Source organism: Cydia strobilella, chromosome 2, assembly GCF_947568885.1.
Source record: "Cydia strobilella chromosome 2, ilCydStro3.1, whole genome shotgun sequence".
Lineage (NCBI taxonomy): Eukaryota > Metazoa > Arthropoda > Insecta > Lepidoptera > Tortricidae > Cydia > Cydia strobilella.
In genome coordinates this window covers 30,104,000-30,130,709 of record NC_086042.1, presented here as the reverse complement: position 1 = coordinate 30,130,709, position 26,710 = coordinate 30,104,000, and the positions used below count along the sequence as shown (strand labels likewise).

Below are 26,710 nucleotides of genomic sequence, written 5' to 3'. Positions count from 1 at the left end.
CGCCCGGGTATCGAACCGATTAAAAATTCCAAAAAATATACACCATCTATTTTATTCTACTAGTCGATACAGTTAATGTTAATGATAACATTTTTCCAAGAAACATTAGGTCTTACACTCGTCTGTCGTACAAAATATCCATAAAATCGAATATAAATACTCAAGAATATTTTTAGACAAGCAATTGAAAAAATTAAAAATCTATGCAGTTTTGTTTCTCTTTAAAAATAAAAGAATGTTTCCTTTATGTAAAATGAGCTAACTTAAGGTTTAGAGGCACTTTCCCTACAGGGCTCATTAATGTTTTAGTATTAGTAGTAGTAAAACTCTTTATTGTACAAAAAGAAACATAAAACAAGAGAAAAACGAATCATTTGTACAAAGGCGAACTTATCCCTTTCAAGGATCTCTTCCAGTTAACCTTTGAGCAATTGAGGGAGAATTGGAGAACGGTAGTTGTTTTCCACCTTGTATATGTTACCCAAGATTTTATAATCTTCGAATTAAGTTTTTCTGTAAAGGAATTATCAGAGTTCTTGCGAAACGATATTAAAAGAGGGCTACCACTAAATTGTAGTTTTTATTTTAAAATTTTACTTAAAAATCGAGGAAAAATGCCATGAAAAAGAATTTCTTACTTCTAATTCGTTATTTGTGACGTTTTCAACCAAAAGGTACCACATTGTAGGTTGTCGATAAGGTTGATTTCAAATTTATTAATTATATAACAATTCAAGTCTTGGAGACCCTTTACATCTCTGGATAATTTGATGATCTTTTTTATTATTATATACATTTTATCTCTGACACCTAGAGACTTTTACATCTCTAAATAATTTTAGTACTTCTGTTATTTGTAGTTTTTTTTTTTCTTGTGTAATTTAACATTTATATTCATGGAATTGTTTTTTGTAATTTTGGATTAATTTTATTGCTTGTAAAAATTGACATGTAAAAGTGCCCCTGTGGCCTATTTGCTGAATAAATGTTTGATGTTGATTAAAGCTATATGGAAATAGCGCCTTGTTGGCAACCGACAATAAGTACCCTTTTGATTGAGAATAGCACATTTTATGAATTAACCTAACTTATGATGCTGATGGTTAAAAACTGCGTCAAAACATAGAGTAACTTATACTAGAGCGGTACTGTCATAGTAAATTTTGTAACCCCAGTAAATTCACTGCCATCTGTCGACACACTTTAAAACTAAAAATGATGATTTATAAAAATACGATAGAATGTATTTAAATATAGATAAATGATTTTTTTTATTTGCATTAATTATTTTTATGTTTTTGACCCATGTTCTTTCACTGATATGCGTTAAAATTGTTAAATAACAAACGAAACCGTCAACGCCATCTATACGACTGTAGGCCAAAACTAGTAGCGCCCTCTGAACGAGAATCAAATTTTCTTGATTTTCGAGGCACGTTTTTTCCTTAGACTGTATCCATCTATTACGGAGTTATATCTATCTTTGGTCAAAACCATCAGCCGAGTAAGTGATCATAGATTAGTATATGCAAGTATATGTTATGCTCGGGTGTCGGTCACTGCTCGCAGGAAGCAGACTTTACACCTCTCTCGGGTTACAATTACAATGAGGCAGACGCGGCTCACTTCCTAGTTTCTAAAATATGCTGCTTCTCTTTGAGTTGACTCTCAAGTAAGGTTTACTTAGGTACGTTACTTAAATGAGTCATCTTTAATGTAAAAATCAACGCAAGGATTGCCTAGCAGTACAACTACGACGTATATTTCGATACCTATATAAATAAGTAACAAAGAAATTTTAGTTACAATTTAACTTACATCGACCTCGTTACACAGTAAGCTCAATAAGGCTTGTGTTATGGGTACTGGGTACTTGACGACGATAATTATATATAATATATAGAATATTTATAAATACATAGGAAACATCCATAACTCAAAAACAAATATCCGTGACAAACACACAAATAATGCTCTTGCCAGGATTCGAACTCGGGACCTTCTTCGTCACCACCGACTAGAGGAGGCTCTTATGATGATTGTACTTATACCACAGGGCGGACACGCTATACATCTAAAATCACTTGCGTTTCTATGTGTGAACGGCACGTCTGTACACGCGGCATGCGTCATTGTGTGAGTAAGTTGCTTAAAAATAGTACTGAGAGTACGTCAGAAGTCCGCCAGATTTCTGTCGCGGGGCGAGGTAATTCGAGTCGGGGCGGGGCGGTGCGTGGCCGTTCTGTATGATAATACTATTACTTATTATGTGCTTAACATCAACTGCGACTCATGGGAAGACCTGGCAACAAACCGCGCTGATTGGAGGAACAGCCTGTTAAGAGGTCGCGAAACCCACGAAAGGTCCTGGTTTAAAGACTTGGCCCGAAAACGCGCCATAAGACACATCCGCGATGAGGGTCGCCGCGCTGTGGACCCTCAATGTACTTTTGCTTGTTATAGATGTGGACGACTGTGCCGTTCAAGGATCGGGTTATTTAGCCACGAGCGACGCTGTCGTAAGATAACACAACTCATGGATGCTGCTTAAATCATCTGTAAAGATGGACAAGGCCTAATGATGATGTATTCTGTGCTTATACATACAAATCGAATAATCAAGTTTTAGCGGTGATTTCCCGAGTTTATAACTTCCACACGGAAAGAAAGACATCACACTTAAACTATCGTGAGACATATTTCAAAATATTTATCAGTACGGTTTTTACTCACTATTATTTTTAGTCGATTTTGGCGACATGTTTCGGATTCTTTGGGAATCCATCCTCACTAAAAACTAGCGACTAAAAATAATAGTGAGTAAAAACCGTACTGATAAATATTAAGAAAGACATCATTACTGTTTATGTATTCAAATACTAAATATTAAAATAAAGATAATATAATTATTTAAGTACAAGCTCGGATATTGGCGAAGAAAGTAGTGATAGTAAGTAAGCACGTAAGCAGGTTCACTATCTAAATAAGTACAGCGGAAACACATTTTCTATTTGCGGTACAACCTTGCCTACTCGCATCCTACTCGTAACTACTATAGTTATGTGTTATGTATGTATTCTAAAGAAATTAGTTGTTATTTTCATTACGAATAGTATTATTTTTGCAATTGTTGAAATCCATACTTCCTTCTCATATTTAATGGTCAACATATAATTTATTAGGTTTATCAATTGCGACGACATACTTACTTAGCCTGAAAATATCAGAAGTTTTTTTACCCACCAGTTATGTACCCACTAATTGTCAATTAATTTCAATTCTACAAGTATGAAATTAATATGAGAATTTGCTTGGAAAGCCCATGATATTAGTTGTAATTTGTAATTGTGAAAATTCTAAAAGAGAATTTCTCTAACAACTGTAATTTATACCAGCCTCATCTTTATTGCAAGTAAGGTAGTAGCAGTAAAACCATATAATTAAGGGCGACTTCATCCAAATTACACTTATTTCATAGAAATCTGTATAATTATATTTCAGCCAAGTCTAAATGAATATTTGCCGGTTCCTAACTGAGGGTCTTCTGCGAATAACGTAAATTGAAACAAGAGAGGCAGATGAAGAAATTTCGATTTTCGTTTTTCGCGGTAGGGGCTCTGGAGCGGTATTCGACATGCGTTAAATGACGTTACGTGTTGAACTTCAGTTGAATGGAAGAAATCGTGTGTTGTCGAATAGGTAAATTTGACATTAGCAATCCACAGTTTAGGTGACAACGAAACCAAACCGAACCACGCAGAGTTCAGAGCCATGTTAAACCGTATAGTAGTAAGAAAACAAAGTTGATTTTTGTTGCATAATTTTTTCAATGAATGAGTTTTGGTTGTACCAAATGATACTTTCCACAGTTGATGAACAAATGATTCATTCCACTGTTGAACTGATGTTGAAGCCGAAACTGACAGTTGTGCATCTCGAATAGGGCCCCTGGTCACTGCATGTAATTGTAGCTGCTGTACTGCTTTGACTATTTGTAGCAGATTGCAGATTAATAATAATAATATAAGCCTTTTATTCAGACATATTTTTTTTACAATTTGAGAGTTTAAATATTATTGTACACAACTTATCCAAGTATATAATTTAACATGATATTAATGTTTCAGACAACATCGGTTTCGGTTTGGTCTGTATGCCGTTTGGCAAAGGCCTCTTCCATCCCTTTCCATTTTTTCCTGTCTCTCGCCAGTCTGGTCCAATGTCTCCCTGTGAATTTTACAATTGCAGATTGCAGATTAGATATCATTATCTTAAATATTGTATACTGGACGACACAAGTAGGTGTGTATATTAAAATAGAAATTGATCGAAAGTGGTTTTACTTTACAACCACGTTTACAACCTTGAGATGAAGTGTAAATCTTTCACTTGCGATACCATGTATCTCGTGTTTACGATAAATCGTTTGCACTTAAGTTATGAAATGAAATGCCTTCCTCTGTGGTAGAGGTGTTTTGACGAAACTGTTGCATTGCAACGCGTATCAGAATCAAATGCGACTTTTTTTTTATCGTACTCGGAAGAATAGTGACCCGGAGTTTTGAGTTTTGCGAAGTGTACGAAGACCCAACACGTCAAACCCCCGCCAAGGAGGATTTAGGACTGCGGATATTACGCATCCTATTTTATTATCACCTTTACCCAAAAAACAGGCATTAAACTTAAAACTCAACTTAAAAAGGTGTCACACGAATGAATGAATGAGAGTCAAATTAAATGCTTAGAACCTAATCATAGATGACAGATCAACAACTGTTCGCACGTGCACATTTCACCTCCGATCACCGCAAGCAAGTGAACGGAAACAAGTGGCGATCGCCAACACGACCGGCTACCGGTTCCATTTCACCATACAATGCGATTGCGAAAATAAACAAACACATTGTTGTCTGTAATGACACTCGCCGGACTGGTACACTTTAAAGATTTGACATTAGAGATAATTGTGGTAACAAGGTGATAAAGACGAGACTTGGCCTTGTAGAAACGAGTTCAGGTTTCTTTGACAGATGATCATCGATCATAGAATTCATAAAGCACAGTGGGCTGTCGTAAGGTTGGTCTTTATATTTGTCTGACCATCTATGAATGATCGCACTTAAACTATCGTGAGACATATTTCAAAATATTTATCAGTACGGTTTTTACTCACTATTATACTACTACTACACAAAAACTACAAATAACACTAACAACACTAATATGACTAAAAATAATAGTGAGTAAAAACCGTACTGATAAATATATATGAATGAGTTTGAAATAAAGACTGCTTGGAGCTTATTATCATTCTTATGAAACGGTTGATTGATTGAAAAGGAAACGTAAAGTTAATTCCATAAGCGATTAAGTGATTCAGTGGAAAATTTACTAAAACACAGGACGTTCCATTTAAATACGACTTTTTAAGTGATTATTGATCGGTGCTCAATATTCATTGATTGGCAAAGTGGCTTTAAAAGTCCGACAAGGAATGAGGCAATGAAAATATTGACTATAACTTGGTGGGAGTTGGCAGGACACTTTTCTGATTTCTCATGTGACTCATATCTTAGAATAGCTACTGGGGCAACGACGGCCTGAAATGGCGACCACGTAACGTCAGCCCAAGACTGGACCAATGACACTAGACAAGGAAAAGAAACAGGGAAGGTAACAAAACCTCAAGAAAAATTTACAATTAAAAACTTTTACTCCGATATTTTCTTTAAGTAAGCCATCAAGTCTTCCCGTTCCTGCTGTTTCTTCAGGCCAGCGAACAGCATCTTGGTACCGGGGACGTTTCTCCTGGGGTCTTCTAAAAATGCGTTTAGTGTCTACTGTTGTAGAGATTGGGTCAAGTTTTGAATTCCTTGGCAAATTCATATTTCCCTGCCCCTTTGGCTACTCCAACTGTATCATGTTATTAATGTCAATAAATCGTTGATAAATTTTAGTGCCCAAACTTTAAATTGAACAAAAGTACAGTAGGTATTTGGAATATTTGAAATACTATCAGCATTATAACAGTATTTATTTGGTAACTTACTGAGTGCACGTAGGCGTCCTTGACCAGTCCTGGCGTCCTGTCGGTGCCGCTTACTTTCTCTGGACGACTTGGTATTTAATTAAATTAAACACACTCCATACGTTAATTAATACTACCTAGCTCGTATACTCGTAATGTGCAACAGTTTGCAGTTGTGGGATATATTCTGTTCGTGCTCTGTAACTTCAGTCACAAATGTCACAATCATTATTTATGAATAAATGCTATAATGACTATGACTTACATGCATCACACACTTACATATCTCAATATTCCATTAGCTTTTCCCGTGTCGTGGTTTGTGTGGGATGTAATCTGTATCATTTCCCGTCTTTCCCCCGAGGTGAATTACCAAAAATAAAGTAGCGTATGTTCATCCTTATGGCTTATATTTCTGCGGATTGACATAATCATGCATACAGATCGAATATGTGCTACGTATGTCCGCTTGGGCAAGTGATGTGGCAAGCGGCGCCGGCGCCGGTCTCGGTGTGTGCGCACGGGAAGCATTAGCCCACGATATCAGCAGTACGGCCTATAGTTGCAACAACTGGGCTTAATTGATTGTTCATAAAACGCTTTGTTAATCAAACGTGGGTTTGAATCCTTGCTTGATGGTGGAATTCCATACTGGGTGTACACAATAACATTAAACATTAGGTGGCCTACTATCCGTAAAGAAATGACAAGGAATGACACCTGCGAAGAAACTCAAAGTGTGGAGAGGGTGTGTAAGAGCGAGCGAGGGCACTGTATGCCATTCTTGTATATCTGTGTGTTTTCCATGTGTTACGCCGTGGGACCTATGTATAAAAGATCGTGAGTTATATTATAGCATTCTAGATCTTTACGGGATACACGTATTTGCCTTTTTCTTAAATCATTTTGGAAGATAGAATAGAACCGAAGGCGGCCAAAATTTCACATGGTCTTTAATTCTTTGCTTCATTACGCTCAATGTCTTCCAGATCTTTCACTTCAACTAATCTAGACCCACTACAGTAAGAAACGATACGATTAGTCTTCATTACAACACACGGAGTTACCTGCTGAAGCGTGAAACTGCATTAAAAACAAATACTTTCTCATTTAATGCCAGAATTAGAGCACGTTCTCTCAGCCCGATGCAAGGCAATGCGCACACAGTATATGCATTACATAGGTACAGTAATCTTCCAGCGGCGTTGAAGTATTCAATTCGATGTAAAGCAAGTTTAATAAATAGTAATGATGATAATGAATCATCATAATTTAAGAGCATGGCTCTTGTTCGTGGAGTAGACGCCAGTTATCGCGGTCCTCGGCCAAGTTCTTTAGGTAAACCTACTACAGGGACCTAAAGAACTTGGCCGAGGACCGCGATAACTTACAGCCGTAAGACACGACATAATAGATAGTGGACCCGTTAAAATTGTAAACATTTTCAAGGCGACACCATGGCACTTAGGTATTCATTATTTTAAGAAAACTCCTAAAATTTGGCGGTCATTTTATAATAACTAACCATGGTTTAAATCTACTCGAATTCTTGTCTGATTTGCAAGGACTAGCGGGGATTGGGCAGAAATTTGATGAAGGCAATATACGCCACATTTAAAAGAACATCTAGTGCTTATATTGCCTATGGCTGGATAGGGCGACGGCACCCAAATAGCCACAGAAAGCAGTCAACTTGTCACAGTAACCCAACGGCTTATGATTCTTAAAGCAACACAAGGGAATCAATCGCAACAGTAATGCAGCTGCAATTGCCATCCGAACGTCACCTTTAAATAACTCCTGTTGAATTACTGTCACCAACACTAGTGCTGTGGCTACACCAGCAGCACAGCGAATAGGTATAAATCACCTGTGTAGTGTCCCAGATTCCCGATATTAGCGTATTGGAAAGCCGACTAATGTCGCAAATAGCCGCGGAATCTGTTCGGCAGCTGTGAGTCGACAATGTGCTCAAACATCGAGCAGGCCGAAGATAAGACATAAATGGATTCCACTTGGAAAAGCATTTTATACGGAAAATGCAAAGGCTGGGCAGCCGACTAAAGTCTGATTTGTAATTAGATTCCAAAAAAAACTAACCTCACTCAGATCCTTTTTGTTTCGTAATAATGGAAAATATGTAAAGAAGTAAACTCAAATTTCCCTTTTGCATACTCAAGCATTTAAAATAAATATAGATTTATCCTTTTAGCTTTGTTTAGTTTCTTAAAACATACGGAAAAGAGAAAAAGTGAGGTTAGTTTTTTGGAATCTAATTACAAATCAGAGTGTAAATAGAATTATTAGCTAGATTTCAAGACGCGCTAAAAGTGTCAATAAGTTTTAATTTAAATGTATTGTCACCCTACCAGTGGTTTAGTCTTAAGAGTTTAAAAACCTCTTTCCAAAGTAACAGCCATAAAAAAACTAAATTATGAGCAATTTGTCATTGTCAAATTTAAAGTCCCCGCCAAATCGATGGCAATTGACGTACACCTACTTCCCTTTAATAAAACTAAGGTTACCATGTCTCCAGTGTTTATTAATTTTAACGATATAATTAACTGTAATTATAAAACTGTAATATTTTTTGTTATAACGGCAACAGAAATACATCACCTGTGAAAATTTCAACTGTCTAGCTATCACGGTTCATGAGATACAGCCTGCTGACAGACAGACAGACGGACAGCGGAGTCTTAGTAATAGCGTCCCGTTTTTACCCTTTGAAATACATCATCTGTGAAAATTTCAACTGTCTAGCTATCACGGTCATGAGATACAGCCTGCTGACAGACAGACAGACGGACAGCGGAGTCTTAGTAATAGCGTCCCGTTTTTACCCTTTGGGTACGGAACCCTAAAAACGATGTGTTCCGATATATTTGACCATTTTTGCCGTCACTATCTTATTTGATCACTGTACCTACAGTAAACCACTAACTTTCTCCTCGAAATGAAAATGAAATGAAACTTTACTGCGGTAATCGGCATCTTTATTGTTATTGTGTTAATAGAGTTTTGCTGCTGCTGCGCTGCGAGGTGCTTATCTAATATTAAACTATACTTATAAGAGTTATCATCATCATTAATTTAAGAGCCTAGCTCTTGTCGGTGGAGCAATTTCCATGTATCTCTTTCCTGAGCCTTTCGTTTGACCGCCTGATACGTCACGACGTTTATCTTTTCCTTTAGTTGGTCCATGTATGTTCTTCTTGGTCTCCCTCTCTTCCGCCTTCCTTCTACTTTCCCTTCCACAATATTTTTTATGAATTCGTCGTGTCGTAACAGGTGCCCAACCATCTTCCCTCTTCTGCTCTCAATGATTTGCAACAGGGACCTCCTCTCCTACAAGGTTAAGAACTTCCTCGTTAGATTTTTTCTCGGTCCAACTAATCTTCTCCATCCGCCGCCAGCACCAAACCAAGACCAACCACCAAGCACCAAGAGTTAAGAGCAACTATTAATTATAGTTAACTTTGACGACAGTAAAGTATCATCAGATCAGGCCGCCTAGCCAACACGCCAATCGCTAACGCTCCGTACCGATCGAAACGCAACTGTCACACTAATAGCTAGCCATACACGCTCGGATTTGCCCGTCGGATCTGCCTGAAAGATGTGTCTGGCGGACACGTCAATGTGTGGCGAGAAATAGACACAGATGGGCAGCGGACGGGCATCCGGCGGACAAATCTGTGTCTATTTCTCTAATCTAATCCGTGCGTGTATGGCTAGCTAATATGGAAGAGTGATTGAAAGACACAAAGCGTTTCGTTGTCGAAGCGATAGCGATTGTCACCTTGGCTAGGCCGGCAGGGAGCCTAGCCAAGCTGACATTGATATTGATTGATAAAAACTACCCTACGTCCTTCCCCGGTCCTCAAACTATCTCCATACCAAATTTCATCTAAATCTGGTTGGCCGTTTAAGCGTGAAGAGGTCTAAGTTTTTGCTTCGTGTACGTCATTTCATATTCATCATTACATTATTTTAACCCACAAAGTTTACGGCTGAAGGAATACACTCTGCATAAAGCGTATCGCATACGGAAAATCTACAAAACTAACAAGTAATATAATTAAGTAAATTAATAAAAGAAAATTGGCCAACTTTCTTCGTCGTTCGTTATAGTTGGGCTGCTATTGGAGATGTTTGTAATGAGATTTCTAGCACGGATCATTACCCTGGCACAAGGAACTTACTGCAATTCTGATAAAACATTGTATCGGTAATTCGGTACCGTAAAATGGGGTGAGTAGGTTTCGCGGGGAGAGTTGGGTTATGAATGGGGAGAGGTTTGAAAGGGGGGTGAGATGGGTTTTTAGGGCTACTGCTACAAAAATAATGTATTCCAATTTAAAATGGAGCTAAAGTAATACACATAAAATCGATCCAACAATCTTCCAAAATCACCTTTGTATCAAAGATAGATATAACTCCGTAATAGATGGATACAGTCTAAGGAAAAAACGTGCCTCGAAAATCAAGAAAATTTGATTCTCGTTCAGAGGGCGCTACTAGATTTGGCCTACTGTCGTATAGATGGCGTTGACGGTTTCGTTTGTTATTTAACAATTTTAACGCATAACAGTGAAAGAACATGGGTCAAAATCATAAAAATAATTAATGCAAATAAAAAAAATCATTTATCCATATTTAAATACATTTTATCGTATAATTATCAATCTTCATTTTTAGTTTTAAAGTGTGCCGACAGATGGCAGTGAATTTACTGGGGTTACAAAATTTACTATGACAGTACCGCTCTAGTATAAGTTACTCTATGTTTGTATGAAAACCCATCTCACCCCAATCACGAGGGACTACGGGGTGAGGTGGTTTTTCCTGTTTATCGTCAAAGTTATGAAATGGAACTACTCAAAATAAAATAAAAACTAAAATACAAACGTCCGTAACACTTATTATATACATTCAGTTTGCATATGTAAAAATAAAATGTTATCGAGGTTTGAATGTCAGTTTTGCTCCTACTCACCCCATTTTACGGTACACCCGGTACAGTCAGCATTAGTAACAGATGAAACAACGCGTCAAAAGTATCTGCCACCCTGGAATATTTTTCCAATTACAGATAAGATAATCTAAACAGTTCGCGTTCACAAGTAGAAAAGCATTGCACCTACATACCTCGACCAAAACCGATGTTGCTGCCCGGATTTAGACTTTTGCGGCAGCAATGCAGCCGGCAGTAATGTCGCGCTACAATGCCGCTGCAGTAATGCTGGTGTAATCTAAATTCTAATTGTAGGTACCATAAGATGCTTATTGTAGTAGCCCTTCCTCGTTTTGCCATTGCCAATTTGGTGCAGATTTAGCTTATTTAGAAAGACTCGATTACCTGAGTATTGTCAAAGATAGATATAACTCCGTAATAGATGGATACAGTCTAAGAAAAAAACGTGCGTCGAAAATCAAGAAAATTTGATTCTCGTTCAGAGGCCGCTACTAGCTTTGGCCTACTGTCGTATAGATGGCGTTGACGGTATCGTTTGTTATTTAACAATTTTAACGCATATCAGTGAAAGAACATGGGTCTAAATCATAAAAATAATTAATGCAAATAAATATCATTTATCCATATTTAAATACATTTTATCGTATTTTTATAAATCTTCATTTTTAGTTTTAAAGTGTGTCGATAGATGGCAGTGAATTTACTGTGGTTACAAAATTTACTATGACAGTACCGCTCTAGTATAAGTTACTCTATGGTATTGTTAAGTATGTAGCCTACCTACTAGTCATACCTATGACTGTAGTAAGTATATATTAGGCATAAGAGCGCCAAGCGCACGCGCACGTACTCTTTGTCTTAACTTCCACAGCAATTTCCACCGGCTAAAGCGGCCATTGACTAGGTCCACAGCTTTCTCCGAGACAATGCCTGGAGGAAATGGCCTGAATACGCCCAGAGTTTAACATGAGGCCTTCTTTCGTACATCCGTGTGGATTTAATGGACCCTTTGCAATACAATTAAAGATGGTGACAATACGATTGAATGCAATGGCGCTAGAGATAATATGTACAGTCAGCTTTACAAAAAGATGTCCAAAAAAATCAAAAGCCAAGAACTTAATTTTGACATAATCGAATTTAAACTGTTGTGTGACATACTAACACTATTAGTGCTTGAGAAAGGAGACGGCTCTCCGAAACATGTCGCGCGAGTGACTAAAACAAGTGAGTCTAAACCGTAGACACACAGCCATCGCATGTGACATCGCACAATTAAAATATTAAGGCACGGCAGTTCAACTGGATCATATAATCCTTTTTTTAGTTAATTTAATATACATACAGTGCTTTTGTTATCACTTAACTGAGAGGTGAATATACTGAATATGTAGGTTTTTCGCGATTTTGGGGTTGGCCTCATAGTAAAAGTTCTGTATGACCTACATATTCACCCCTCAGTTTGGTCAGTGATAACAAAAGCAGTATGTATTTAGTAAAAAATAGTTCCCACACTTCTCACAGACCTAGTACAAAAACACCAATTACATAATATAATAATTATGTAAGAAGATGACAAGAAACCTTAAACCTGCATGATAATATGCCTAGCTATTGTGGCAGGAATAGTAAACTGACAGACACTGACAGAGCGTTAGGTAACGTTAGTAAGTAGGTACGTGATTAGACTTAGAGCAGTGTGAGAAAAGCTATGGTAATCCAAGGGCTTTGTCGGATAAAGACGCCTTGGCTTGAGCAGAGCCGGTAGCGTGTAGATCAGCGGGATTTTGACTCGTTTCGGCATTGTTTTTTTAAATACGTATGACTAATAATTACAAATATATTCAAGTAGGTACATCAACATTCTGGACCTTCCGACGATGTACCAATTGTGTGGAATTCAGATTGTGCAGAATTGCGAATAGGAAGAAACGATATTGGCATGAACGTCGAATAATCTAACTGCTAATGGCAGTGAATTATTAAAGACACAACTGTTGAAAATAAAGAGCGTTGATATCACACTTAGGGCAGCTAGATCTGCTAAATTCATAATTCGACGAGTTTCAAAGTGATTTTTCACATTAAATAATTTCACGGTTTAGACTCACTTGTTTTAGTCACTCGCGCGACATGTTTCGGAGAGCCTAGGTCTCTTTTCTCAAGCACTAATATTAATGTTAGTATGTCTCACAACAGTTTAAATTCGATGATTTTTCACAGTAAACCAGTTAGATATTGTAGGTATATTAGGAACAAAATTAAAGACCTGTAAAATGAAGTAAACCGCCATTCGCTCCGCGCGCTCACGAAGTCACCTTAGCCTAAATAAATGATGACACACGTTACATAAGAAAGAGTTTACCGTTTTTGTACACACGTGAATCGCAACGATCAACCGTCGCGCGCCATTTCACCCTCATAATTAATTAATTACCAGCTAATTACGACCAGGTTGGTACATGCTCTAGTTGTTGTGACCGAGCGGCCTCGAAGTCCACTGGTATAATGTTTATTATTATACAACTAACTGTTACCTGAATTTGCCAGGATAGTTAGAGCCGGTTGTTGCACACCGATATCGTAAACTTTACGACGACGACGTAAAGTTACTACAATCGGCAGTAATGTCGTGCTGCAATACTGCAACAGTAATGCTGGTGTAGTCTGAATCCGAATGGTACCTTTACCTGAATTTGCCAGGAAACTTAAAGCCGGTTTCCACATCGATTATCATTGTTACGAGACGTCTTTTTGAATTGTTTAGAAAGATAGGTTGTTTGATATGATCTCAGCTTCTGCGACTACGAAACAAACAGTGAACTATCGCACGATTCTGTCTTCACCGTTTCCCGTCATTACAGTGTTACAACCACCTATCTGATATGTTGCTAATTACCAAAACAAAACATGTGAATTAGACATTGCCATATCGAGACAGAATCTCCATACAAAGACTTTGGTTGTATTTAGATGTGCGATAGTTTTTATAAATAGGTAGGTACATATACTTACCTACATACTTTGTTTTCTAAAGTAACAAACAATTGAGTGTGTAGAAAACATAGTACCTACTCCAAAACTAATGCGTAAACTTTATTTATTTAATCGTATGGCATAGTATGATAAACAGAAAACAGTTATAAATACAAATTGAGTCCAATCAGCTACTGCGTAAACTAATTCTTCTGTTTCTAATTACAGCACTAAAACCTTAGTTTTGTGGGACTAAGATTCGAACTACGTGTCAGATATTTTCCCATACCTTGTGAAAGCATAATTACTTATCTAATTACGAGTATGTATTTTCCGGCCAGGCATAGCCAGTTGTCTATATCCGATACCTACAGACAGAAATGCACTACATGAGGTTACAGGCTGGGCTAGTTTCCCAAGCTCATAGCTTCATCAAGCTATCAACCAGCTTTAACTTTACAGTAACTTATCTCCGCCGTTAATTATCCTCTCCAAAGTCACAATCGGTCTTAAAATTCTCACTACTTAATATCCCATAGAGGTCGCGGTTGTATAACATATGCTAATGTTGTTTCTCCGGAGGAACAAAAAAAGTAGAACGTACCATTTCGGCGCGCTTGCGAGCTGCGACACCTTTGTCGCGGCGCGGGACCTTTTGGGGCTGCGGCGACGATTTATGGGGCTCTTTGATATCCATAATTTTACCATTAAATCTTACAAAACGTCTTACACAACATTATAATACCTAATGTATCAGCTTTTCGTCTTAAAAGTGCCTGTGTGGTATTTAGGTCGTTCGTGTTATGATTTAAATGGCCTTTAAAGTAGCTGAGGATATATAGGCACACGGCGTGTGGAGATGTCTTTATTTAACTAGATATTACTAAGATATTAAGGACAAGGACAAGAAAGTGATTAGACAATCAGCAATTCTGGGCTGCAAACTTAACTCTGCAGATTCCTTGCAGTCAGCTTTACCATGATGTACTTTATTTCCAGATGGCGCCGTCAGTGCTAGCGCTCATGCTGCTGCTAGCCGCGAGCTCCGCCCGCGAGCAGAGCCGCTGGTCGCGCCAGATCAGCACGTACACCGCCGACATCAGCGACTGGGTGCCGCTGTCCGCACCCGTGGAGCAGCCCTCCTCCGTCGAGGTCAAGCGGCAGGCCGTGGCCGAGCCGCGCATCCTCGCTGAGCCCTACCCGGGCTTCGCGCGCCCCGCCGCCTTCAACCAAGACTTCAGGAACCAACCCCTCTACCAGAACCGCCCACTGTACCTGCAGTCCGTCCCGTCGGTCCCGTCTGCCCCGCAGAACTTCTTGACCGACCAGGGCTTCGGACAGAGCATACGATTCGGCCTCTCCCAGCCCAATTTCCCGCTGAACCAAGGATTCGTCTCGCCGCAGTTCAACTACGACACCGTGCCGCAGATCAAGCCCAGGCCGACCGTCCCGGCTAATCCCATCAAGTTCGAGAGTTTCCCAAAGCAGTTACCTTCGCCGCAAGCGAAACCTTTCCACAACCAGGCGCCGAAGAAGCTTCCACTTCCGCAGGGATCGAAATTCGTTGACGGTTACCGGCTAGATAACGCGAGCAATGAGTTCGTTTTTAATCAAAGGAAGCCACAATCGCTCCAGAAGCTCAAATTTGAAGGGTCCAAGGTAGAAACAGTAATGCCTAACAAATCTAAATTGGAAAGAGAAGAAGTACAGTTACTTTATGTCCCAGTGGAGTCTCTAAACAAAGGCCAATTCAACTTCCGCAATCCGCAAATTCAATACTCTACGCAAGGTCTTCCGAAACAAAACCCTATCAAGCAGCCGTTCGTTAACGACTTCCAAAGACCCACGAAACCAGCAGAACACGTTAACTTTGGACAAGAATACTTTAATTATAATCCTAAACTACAAGAATTCGACCAGGTCCCGAAGTTTTCGACCATTTCCACGCCGTTCCCGACCGCACCCCCCACCACCCCGCGGCCAAAGAAGTTAAAGCCGCACCAGCCTCCGCTGGCCGTGTTCTTGTCGCAAGAAGCTAAGAAAGGAGCTCAAGTAAAGGTCGGCGACGTTCTTTTTTCGCTAAAGAATGCTAAAACAATTGCCGTCTTGGACGCAGTCAACCCATTAAACGCACCCAAAGTATTTATTGGCCCGTCGACCCTGACGCCTCCGGAAAACTTTGTCAAATTCGAATTACCGTACTTGTCGAATATCGAGAACAGCGCTAACAAACTGAGACAACTACCTTTCTTTGTCGCCCCGCTGAGCTACCACACACCAGACGGTTTTGCCAAGATTCCGTTCCCCTCTCCTCATGTTGGATCAGTGGTGATCAACTCTCAGATCAAAGACTCCGCGCCTGCGACTTCGACGACTCCAGAAGCTGATGTTATTCCTAACTCTTACGTGGCTTCTCCTCCTTCTCAAAAACAAGAGCAACGTCCAGTAACTCAAAAACCCAACTTCAGTTATTATAGCACGGTAGCACCGAAGACGAACGCTCCTGCTCATCAATCCGAATACTATTCGTTCGAGCCGCAAACTGTCACTTCTATTAGGCCTTTAAAGGAACCAGCCGATAGCATCATTACTGCTCCACCGAAAACTGGCTCATATTTCTTAAGCAATGTAGGACAACAGTACAATCCTAATCAATACGTGGAATACTCACAAGAAAACTACAGCCAAGAGCAAGTCAAGCCGAACATTGTTAGACAACCAGAGCCGACAACTCCGACCACGACTCGTCCCCCCAAGACAACGAGCAGACCGTCCTCCACGTACTCCAGCCAACTGCTAGAGACGCACAACCCATACTCCATCAACCAGGCTTTCCACTTCAGCACTCCTTTGGATTACAACCACTACATCGACGAGAAGGACAACTACTCGACACAGCCGCAGCAGCAGTTCAAGCCTCTGCCGTCGTCGTCGGCGTCACCCGCACCCACCACCCCGAGCACCACACTCAAACCTGAAGTCGTTACTGAAAAACAGTCATACCAACAAACCCAGCCAAATTACGCTCAGCAAAACTACTCGCCAGAAATTCACTATGAATCCGAAATTCAAAACTCTAGATTCCCCGTTTATAATTCTAATGAATTCACAACCAAGACTGAGTATAACCGACCGGAGACCGTGAACACGAATAGCTTGGCGACCGTCACCAGCCCGCCCACAGAGACAGACCACAGATACGTCGAAACCCAAGCCCCTTTACAGAGTAACTTCGCTGCAGTTAATGAAATACCGGCAACGGCCGCCGATGCTACCGTGCAGCCCACCGATCCGTCATACAACCAATACTATACCAGCTTCGTCAGTAACGAGAGCCAAGAGAGTTCAACGACCACAACATCCACCACCACTACGACTACAACCAGGAGGCCTCCTATCAGAACACGCGGACGGCCCCGCTACACCACTACCCCAAGAACCAACTCGAACGAATCTAGCACTAAATATACTGCTACACGTAGACCACTGCGCGAGAGGAGGCCTCTGCCAACTAGATCTAGACATGAACCTAACAAGATCACTACTGAGAAACCTACGAGAAAGCCTGTCGATTCCAATGAAAGCTCAACGAAATCTTCTCCCTACTCCAGCAGAACTAGAACACGAGGACGCGTTCAGTTTAAGCCCTCGGATAGTGACGAAGGACAATACAACAAAAACAGAGCCAGTAGCAAAGAGGAAGATTTGGCCTACCAGAGAGATGTTCTTCACCAAAACTATCCAGTTACTATAATGGAAAGAGCGAGCACTGCAGACGTTGAAGCCATCACTGAGCCGGCACCTAAATACCAATCCACCAAGAACGTTGAATCGTCGGTTACTTATGATACCGAAAATGCCTACACTTACGAAAGAGCATCCGTCAGCCAGCCTAACGCTGACTCCGCGTCGAACGAACACACCTTCCCGTCGAGGTCCGAGGTCCGCACGGAGACGCCGTACGTACCGCACGTGCCTTCCACTCGGGAGGAGTACGTCTATCACTCGAGGAGCAGCTCCGCTCCGGTCGACGCTATTTCATATGATGAGTCTTCACCGGACAATGAAGACATTTACGCAAAACGAACTACTCCAATCCAAAAAGACGCGAGTGTCGAAGTATCTTACGCTACCGAAGCTGTCAGCCCTGTATCCGAGCAGGCTAGCTATTCAGTTACCATCAGACAAGAGACGGCTACTCCAGAAAATGAGGATGCTAAGTTCTTGAGCGAAGAGGTTAACCATGAAGAAGAAGTACAAACGACACCTTCGTACAACAGAGTGCGCGTGCGACCCGGTCTCATCAAACAGTATCACCAATCTTCCACTGAAGCGACGAAGACAAAGGAGAGGAAACATCCAGTACAAGCGATCACTTACAGACCCGCGTTCGACAGACGCCGCACCACCATGCGTATTGAGGAGATCGGTGAGGATTTAAAGACCAAACAAGTCTTCGCCCGCCCTGAAGTTCAAGAGCACAGGCATCCCGTGTACAAACCAGAGCCCACGACCGAGCCGACGGTCACGACCGCCTCGCAGGAGACTTCCACCAAGCGCGGCCAGTTCCGTCGCCGGCGACCCTCCTACACCACCACCTCCACCGAAGCGTCCAGCTCTAAGAAGAGCACTTACGAAGTAAAGAACAGGTTTAGAGGACGACGACCGACCACTGAAAAACCAACGGAGAAACCCGAAACCCAAACCGAGGCGTCTACGACTGCCAGAAATACTCTTCACAGCAGATACAGTAACCGACCGCGGCTGTCGGAGCGATACAATAATAAACAGGAAAGTGAAGATCAAGATCAGGAGTCCAACTACTCCATCAACAGGCCAAAATTCGCGGAACCCGACACAGTCGAATGGTCAGCCGATTCTTTCAAACCTTACAACCCTAATGACATCATCGATGACAGGAAAGACTCCACAGCCGGATTGCGAAGCGATGACGATGGCGAACTGGACATCATAACAGCTAGAAACGAATACGACGATATTCTAATTTCTGTCACACCAGTGACTAATAGGCTGAACAAAAAGATACCCGATATTCCTCCTACTCTGGAGGCCCTGGTTGAACAAAGCAAAGTGACCAAGAGCGACTCACCTGACGCGATGTCCACATTCGAGAGCATGTTAGAGGAAGTGATGAAGAGTTTAGAAGAGCAGGACGAGGATGAGTACTCGAGTAACGTGATGAAGCACAAGGGCGGGGAGATCGGGGAGATCCCGCCGGAGAGGATCATCTCGTCGGGAGACAATTCGAAGCCGAGCACGCCGGAAGAGACCACGACCATCGAGCCTACTGGAGAGTCTAGCATTCTTAGTGAGGTAAGGACTCCAGGATTCATTTATAATAAAAAAACATCTTCATTAAATTTGACCCGGGATTAATATTGATATAGAATTAATTGGCAACCTATGCTTTTCTGTCTGCCAATCCATTTTTGGACATACAAATGATTGGTTATTTCGTGTTCTCTGCGATACGATATCCTCTTTTTTTGAGACACCCTTACTGATCCATGCATTGTGTGATTGCAGGAGGACAATGACCGCAAGAGCCGCCGGCGTGGCTTCTGGAAGAAGGTGGCGGTGCGCCCCGCCACCACCGAGGCCATCGAGGCAGCCGAGTCCCAGCATTACGCGCACGCCGTCAACCGCCTCGCGCCGCCCACCGGCAAGGCCGCCCACGACAAAGACACGCCCGCCAAGGTCACCACCTACAAACCCACCTTCAACATCAAAGACATCTTCACAGACGACTCCATAGACGAACTCCCCACTGTAGACATCCCCAAAATTAACGTACCAGAAACAACACCTCTAGCAACCACAGAAAACAACCTACAAAAAGAAACTCCAACGGAAATGTCCCCAGGCGATTTAGATCTCGGAACCGGATCCCCGTACTCGACGGTCGCTGAGCCCACGACTACAGAAGCCTCGACTGAAACCAACATTGACAGGAACGACGGCTACAGCTTCATGGACTATTTGTTCGGAACCACCGCTGATGACAATGATGACAAGAAAGTCACTAAAGCGACGGAGATTGAAGAAACTACAGAGCCAGCCAAAATTAGGATAACTACGACGGAAAGCAATGTCATACCTGAAGAGATCACCGCTGTCGCAGACAGTGATGACTCTGTTGAAACAGTCACGGAATTTACTGAAATCAAAAAGTCTAACGCAACTGAGCCGGTGACGGAAGCACAGAGGGTGGTGACGGAAGCACAGAGGGTGGTGACAAAGCCGGCTCCAGAGTCCACGTCCGTGTCGGGCTTCATGGACCCGGCGTCCGTCGTCAGCACCTCCATGTCCACTGAGGTCTCCCACGAGACCGAGATCTGCTTCAGAGGGAAATGCATAAAGACCAGCAAAGACATCTTATAAACCAGAATAAGATTAGATGTGGTGCTAAAGACTGTGTTCAAAATATAGTGGAATATCAATTAGTGAATTGCTGAACATTTTTAATTAAGTCGAGTTACTAAATGATCTTACCTTAATTTATTAGTGTATATTTAATGTCTCTGGTGAGATTTTGTAAATAGTTTCAAAATCACTCTTTACTTGATTTCACCATTTTATACCTACAATAGGTAGTGTAAGAGTATTTTTCTTAATTTTTGTGGCCACAAGAATTGAGTTCTGCGATGTGTATATGTTATTGACAGTTAATATTAGTCTAATGTTAGGATCACATTTAGTATTTTTTTACTTTTTGTATTATAAATATTTCGACTGAGAATATTTTTGTAACCATAATGTAAGGATTATTACTTGTTACTATTTATTTCTTCTATTTGTAAACACTGAAAAGGGCATTTTCTGAGTATGTTTAACTTTGTTAAAAGAGCGTTTCTTTTTTTGCCATTTTTTTATGTGACCTTATTTGCCACTTTTGTATTATTTCTACTTAGAATCACGAGCTCTTCGATCCTAATGGGATAAAAAAATGTTCCAAGATTCCTATTGTGTTACCATTTCCCCATGTTCTTTGTATGGCGGTAACAAAAAGAAAAGTTTGAAAAATGTATGGAAATTTTGGGACACTTTTTTCTCCTGTAAGGATGAAAAGGGCTCGTAATCCTGACTGGAAATAACACAAAAGTGGCAAAAAAGGTCACATAAAAAATGGCAAAAAAAAGAAACGCTTAAAACCATATACCTACCTAGTAACAACATGCTACTATGTACCTATTTCCCAAAGCCAACTTAAGTAAAAAAATAAATAATTATACCTATTGTACTTGATGCTTCACACACCAATGTTACTGCCTAAAGTGTAATTTTTCATTAAAAACGAAAATAAAAGAAATAAAATTAAAAAAACATTGTATTATTTAACTACATCTATTATTGAAATAAAACTATGAAAACGGATTATATCGCGTATATTGTATTTATAATACATCCCGACGTTTCGAACCCTTTACAGCGTTCGTGGTCAACGGGTGACTGAGGAAAAATTACAAAGTGCAAAAATACCCACATACTAAAATAATGAACAATCATAGACTATAAACTTTAAGGCTGGTTGTACATGCAAAATCGGTTCATAAGGCTAGTTATACACTACAATTATTTTCAAGTAAAGATCTTTACTTGAATTATTTTAGTATGTGGGTATTTTTGCACTGTAATTTTTTCTCAGTCACCCGTTGACCACGAACGCTGTAAAGGGTTCGAAACGTCGGGATGTATTATAAATTCAATATACGCGATATAATCCGTTTTCATAGTTTTATTTCATGAGTAACTATCGCGGTAACCGAAGACAATATTACATCTATTATTATAATACAGAATACTATCCTAAACCTATACCTAACACAACAGATTTATAGGAAAAACAAACTTACAATAGGAAACTAAACAATTATGTACAGGGTTCACCCTGCAATAATATATTCCTCTTCGGTCTGTTATTTTAGTCAGTGCCAGGGGGTTTTTTAATACTTATAATGACTTGGCAAGCAAATGGTAAGTAAAATAAGCTACCCAAATTACAAATCCTATGCAGACGAAGCAGCAAAAGCTAGTAAAATCCATAAATAAATAAAAAGCATAAAATAAGTGGTGTACGTAGTATTCGGGATTAGGGATCTAAGTAAAACCACCGAGCTAGCTAGACCAAGACTGATTTATTTTTATTCTTAACCTACCGCACATTCCTCAGCTACCCACATGTATCAATATGATGATATACCTATGTATATACAACAGTGTATTTAAGGGTCTCCAGGAAGCTCGGTTCTCCATACAAACGTAGTTCCACTCTCATTTTAAAACGATTAGCTAGATTGCTCTGAAACTTTGTACCTACAATAGGATAAGGTATATCTATGTCTGTAATTAGTTTATGTAGCTTCAGATACAATTGTTAAAAAAATGCAGCAAATTTAAGTTTTTTCATACAAAACTTGTTTTTGCTCTATTTCGTTTGTTTTATAAACTGGAGCTATATAAACTAATTCCAGACCTAGATATACCTCATGTCATTGTACAGTCGCCATCAGATATATCGGCGCGGCCGAGGTGTTCACAATATCTGAACACGCACTCTAACGCCTTGACAATAGAGGCGTGTTCAGATATTTGTGAGCACCTCGGTCGCTCCGATATATCTGATGGCGACTGTATGTGCAAAGTTTCATTACAATCCAACACATAGTTTTAAAATTAGAGCGGAACTATGTTTGTGTGGGAAGGTGCAATTCGGCCGATCTTGCCGGGGACTCGTAATAAACTTAATATTGATGGACAGTTTTTGGAAATCATTGTAAACAGCCAATTGTCTCTTTCCAAAGACAATGTGCAATATTTATCGCCAGGTACTGGGTAATTAATATACTATATGCTAGATTACGTTAACAAACTATTATGGAATGTCCTTAGCATACACAGAGTGATGCCAAATTGCAAGCTTCACATAAGGTTGCCATCCGTCCGGGTTTCCCCGGATTTGTCCTAGTTTAGAGGGTATCCGGGGAGCGCCCGGCTCGGGCTTCATTTGAAGTCCGGGTTTAAAAGTTTAAAGTCTTTGGCCACCCGCAACACGACAAACCTGTTGACATGTCTGGGTTCTGAGCTCTAAAATCCAGGGTTTTCACGCGTTTTGTCCTGGTTCCCAAATTTTAGAGATGGCAACCCTAGCTTCACAGCATCAATCACAGACAAATCTCAACAATAAAATAAAATATTCCTCTGTCAATTTTACTGGATTGCCCAGACTCACTTATTTGATTTATTGTCCAATTTCCACTTCGCACACACTTCACTCAATCACTTGACACTCGTCGTCGTCCACAAACCCTCCATTCATTGCGTCGTTCAGAATATCGTTCTTTTTCTTCTTCAGTTCATTGTCAATGAACATTCTCCGCTCCTCCCGCATTCTCCTCTCGGCCACCTTCTCGGGCGTCGGCCTCTCAACTATACCTTTAGTAAATGTATAGATAACTGTCGACGAATCCCCGTCGATGAGAGCTAAATTAATACTAGGTCCGGTCTCAATTGTACACAAATTCTGCTGCAAAACACCAATAAACTCCATATTAACATCTTCATGCGTAGGGACGGGCACGTATATGTTCATTTTATCCCGTTTACTAGGCCTCGCGACTATATATAAAGTGTCTACGTCTTTATTGTAACAGTATTCGGTGTCATACATTAGTTTTACATCCACTAAGTATACGTAGAGGTGGTAAGCCAGTGATATTTTTAAGTCAGAACTGCAGCCAAGGGTGCGCATGTCCTCTCTTATTTTCGCTTCAATATCCATCATTTACTTTAAGAAATAAGAACTTTTGAGTTATATGAAACAAGTAAACATAACCTCAGGCAGCGTAAGCGAACAGGGAACGGGTGTGAGGCTGTCGGGCGAGTCTGGTGACGGGGTGACACTGACAGAAGTCACAGATCTCTCGTTCCGTTTGCGTTTTGTTATGCAAAGACTGAACGGGTGTTTCGCGATTGTAATAATGAGTTATCTAAATTTAAACATGTAATTATGATAAGGACTACATTTTAGTTGTAAATATGTCAATATCTGACTTTAAAATACAATACCTAAAGCCTGCAACCAAATTTAGTGGAAATTATAATTTTGTTTTAAGAGTCAACGAAACTCAAATTCTAGCAACATAACAGTTTGAGATGTCGGCAATAAAATCAGTTCGTTTATTTTCTTTCTAGCGAAAGTTTTAATATTTTTAATGATTTAGAAGTATTTATAAACAAGCTTTTACTGAAAATGTATTTATAATGAAGTGCTATTGTAAACAATTCTAAGTTTATAGTAAATTTGTGTAATACATATTATTCTGCAAGTGTTTCGCGAGTTTGATTAAATCTGGAAATTTGCAACGAAGTAATATTAAATCAATTTATTCTAAGGTTTAAAGAGAAAGACCGAATCAAATTGAACAAGGTAAGGTTCCACAAAAAGTTATTTGTTGTGTAAATTAAAGTTTGTAATATTAATGTGAAAATATTTAACGTAAGCACTGCCATCTAACGGCAAGTAGTAAAAGCTTAGTAGTTTAATTAAAGCGCTACCTAGTGTCGAGTAGCTAAACTAATTCGCCTTCAATAAGACTACTCCAGTTATAGCAGCCTTAATTAGCTACTACGGCGCATCTAATAGTTTAAGGCCGAACCGCTAGATGGTGCTTACAGTTTCGAATGCAGAAGCGCGCAGTGCGAGGCATGCTGGGTATCCGCAGTGACGAATCAGTCCGCAACCACTTCAAAAACCTACGCATTCTAACACTACCAAGCTTAGTAATCCTCCAAATTGCAACCTTTACCCACACAAATATAAATAAATTTAAACGCAAAGGCATAGTAACCTCACATAACTTACGAAGCAACGCACATCGAGACCGTCTAGTTGCACCGCTTCACAAACTCACAAGGTCAGAGCAGTCTGTGTACGTCACAGGCCCAGCGATATACAACCGCCTCCCAGATAACATAAGAGATGCACCATCTCACCAATCCTTTAAAAGTTATTTGGAATCGTGGCTACTCACAAAAACCTTTTATACTCTTAACGAAATGATGGAATTGCCACTGACTATGTAATAATTTTATTTTTTTTTACTCAGGAAAACCGACATTACTATGCTGTGTATATATTTCGTACTTATGTACCTACTCTGTAATGTCTGTGGTAATGTGGAATTTGTATGTTTATTGTACAAAACTGTATTTGACGTGTATCAGTATGCTACCAATAAAGATTATCTTATCTTATCTTATCAGTAGAACTAGACTAGTCATAACCATCGTACCGTACACTACACAATTGCTTTGATTTTTGTGCTTATAAAAGTGTGTTTTTTTTTACTCTGTTAATTTTTTGGGGTATGGATTATGGCTACTTACATTTAAGGAAACTAAATGGAATTACTTCATTGAAAAAAAATTGCACATATAAATAATAAAAATTGATTATCTCCATAGTGGAGTTAGTAATTAAGGGACTAACGAAACCGTCAACGCCCTCTATACGAGTGTAGGCCAAAACTAGTGGCGCCCTCTGATCGAGAATCAAATTTTCGTGATTTTCGAGGCACGTTTTTTCCTTAGACTGTATCCATCTATTACGGAGTTATATCTATCTTTGTTAAGGGGAAAGTAATTGAAGCTCAGTAAATGTGCTTAGAAATATTAAATATGTATCGGTTTTTATGGTTTTTAATTTTAACTGCTTTTTGGCTGGTGTCAACTAGTGTATAACATTCCCGCACCAAAAACCCCGATGTATGATTATAATATTGATTATAATGAGTAAACATGCATTCGCTTCAAATTACAATCTGATGTAATGTAATAGTAACATTCCATTGCTTTTATTTCATAAATTTATCTAGTTTTATTGCTTAAAAAATGCCTAGTGAGCGCAAAATTCCTGAATATATATTACCTATATAAATAACGGTCACTTATTTACTGATTAGTTGCAATGTTTTAGTTTGCAAATAATAAAGGTAATAATTTGTTATTGTCTTAAATAAAGCTTTTAACCCTTAAATTATTATTATTATATTGTTTAATACACTAGCAGCTGAAAGCTGATGCGTGTATATCACTGCACTTGTTTTTTTTTACTATTAGGTCTATTAGTGTTCATTTTGTTAGTTGTTTTAAGTGTTTGTCAAGAATGCAATGCAAGAATTCTTATTTTTGGTTGGAAAAAATGTTATTAATAAATAATGTTTAAGCTTTTTTCTGTTGAATCTGTGAGCTGTCCAATGCTTTGTATACATTAGGCAACAATATGCATTTAAGGGTTAATAAAGCCATGGAGATATAAGTAAAAGCTCATTTAGATGGTGCGAGTTTCTCGCCTCGACCAAACAATTATCGTAGCACGAGAAAATACAGTAAACTATATTGTTTCGAAGTTTGTGCGGCTCATATAATTAGAAATTAGAATCGAACTTCACTTACAGGTAAGTTCGTTTAATGCCTAATTATCGCTCCTTCTCGTGCGATATCGTAGTTATCTGTGGTTTACATGATACCAAATAATTTTTCTCGTGCTACGATAATGTCGTATCGTATGGTCGAGGCAAGAAACTCGCACTATCTAAATGGACCTTTAAAGTAAACTTACTTATTTCTCTATTGTAAAGCGGGTCAGTATTCCAAAAAAGTCACGTGGTTAGAAAAAAAGTTGTTAAAAGTGAAGCATAATTTCGAGC

General features: G+C 39.7%; 2 protein-coding genes across 2 annotated transcripts in view; one reads left to right on the top strand and one right to left on the bottom strand.

Moving 5' to 3' along the window:
- Positions 1-20,455, top strand: part of LOC134754746 (mucin-2) — a 77,429-nt gene extending 56,974 nt beyond the window's left edge. The window contains exons 2-3 of the mRNA XM_063691090.1: positions 14,982-19,316; positions 19,530-20,455. Of these exons, the coding sequence (XP_063547160.1) occupies positions 14,982-19,316; positions 19,530-20,384 (5,190 nt within the window). The 3' untranslated portion in view covers positions 20,385-20,455. The remainder of the gene's footprint in view (positions 1-14,981; positions 19,317-19,529) is intronic.
- The window catches only part of LOC134755104 (uncharacterized), a 74,321-nt gene extending 50,432 nt beyond the window's left edge, over positions 1-23,889 (bottom strand). Inside the window, exon 1 of the mRNA XM_063691584.1 lies at positions 22,927-23,889. Within this exon, the coding sequence (XP_063547654.1) occupies positions 23,272-23,784 (513 nt within the window). The 5' untranslated portion in view covers positions 23,785-23,889 and the 3' untranslated portion in view covers positions 22,927-23,271. The remainder of the gene's footprint in view (positions 1-22,926) is intronic.
- Positions 23,890-26,710: the final 2,821 nt, after the last annotated feature.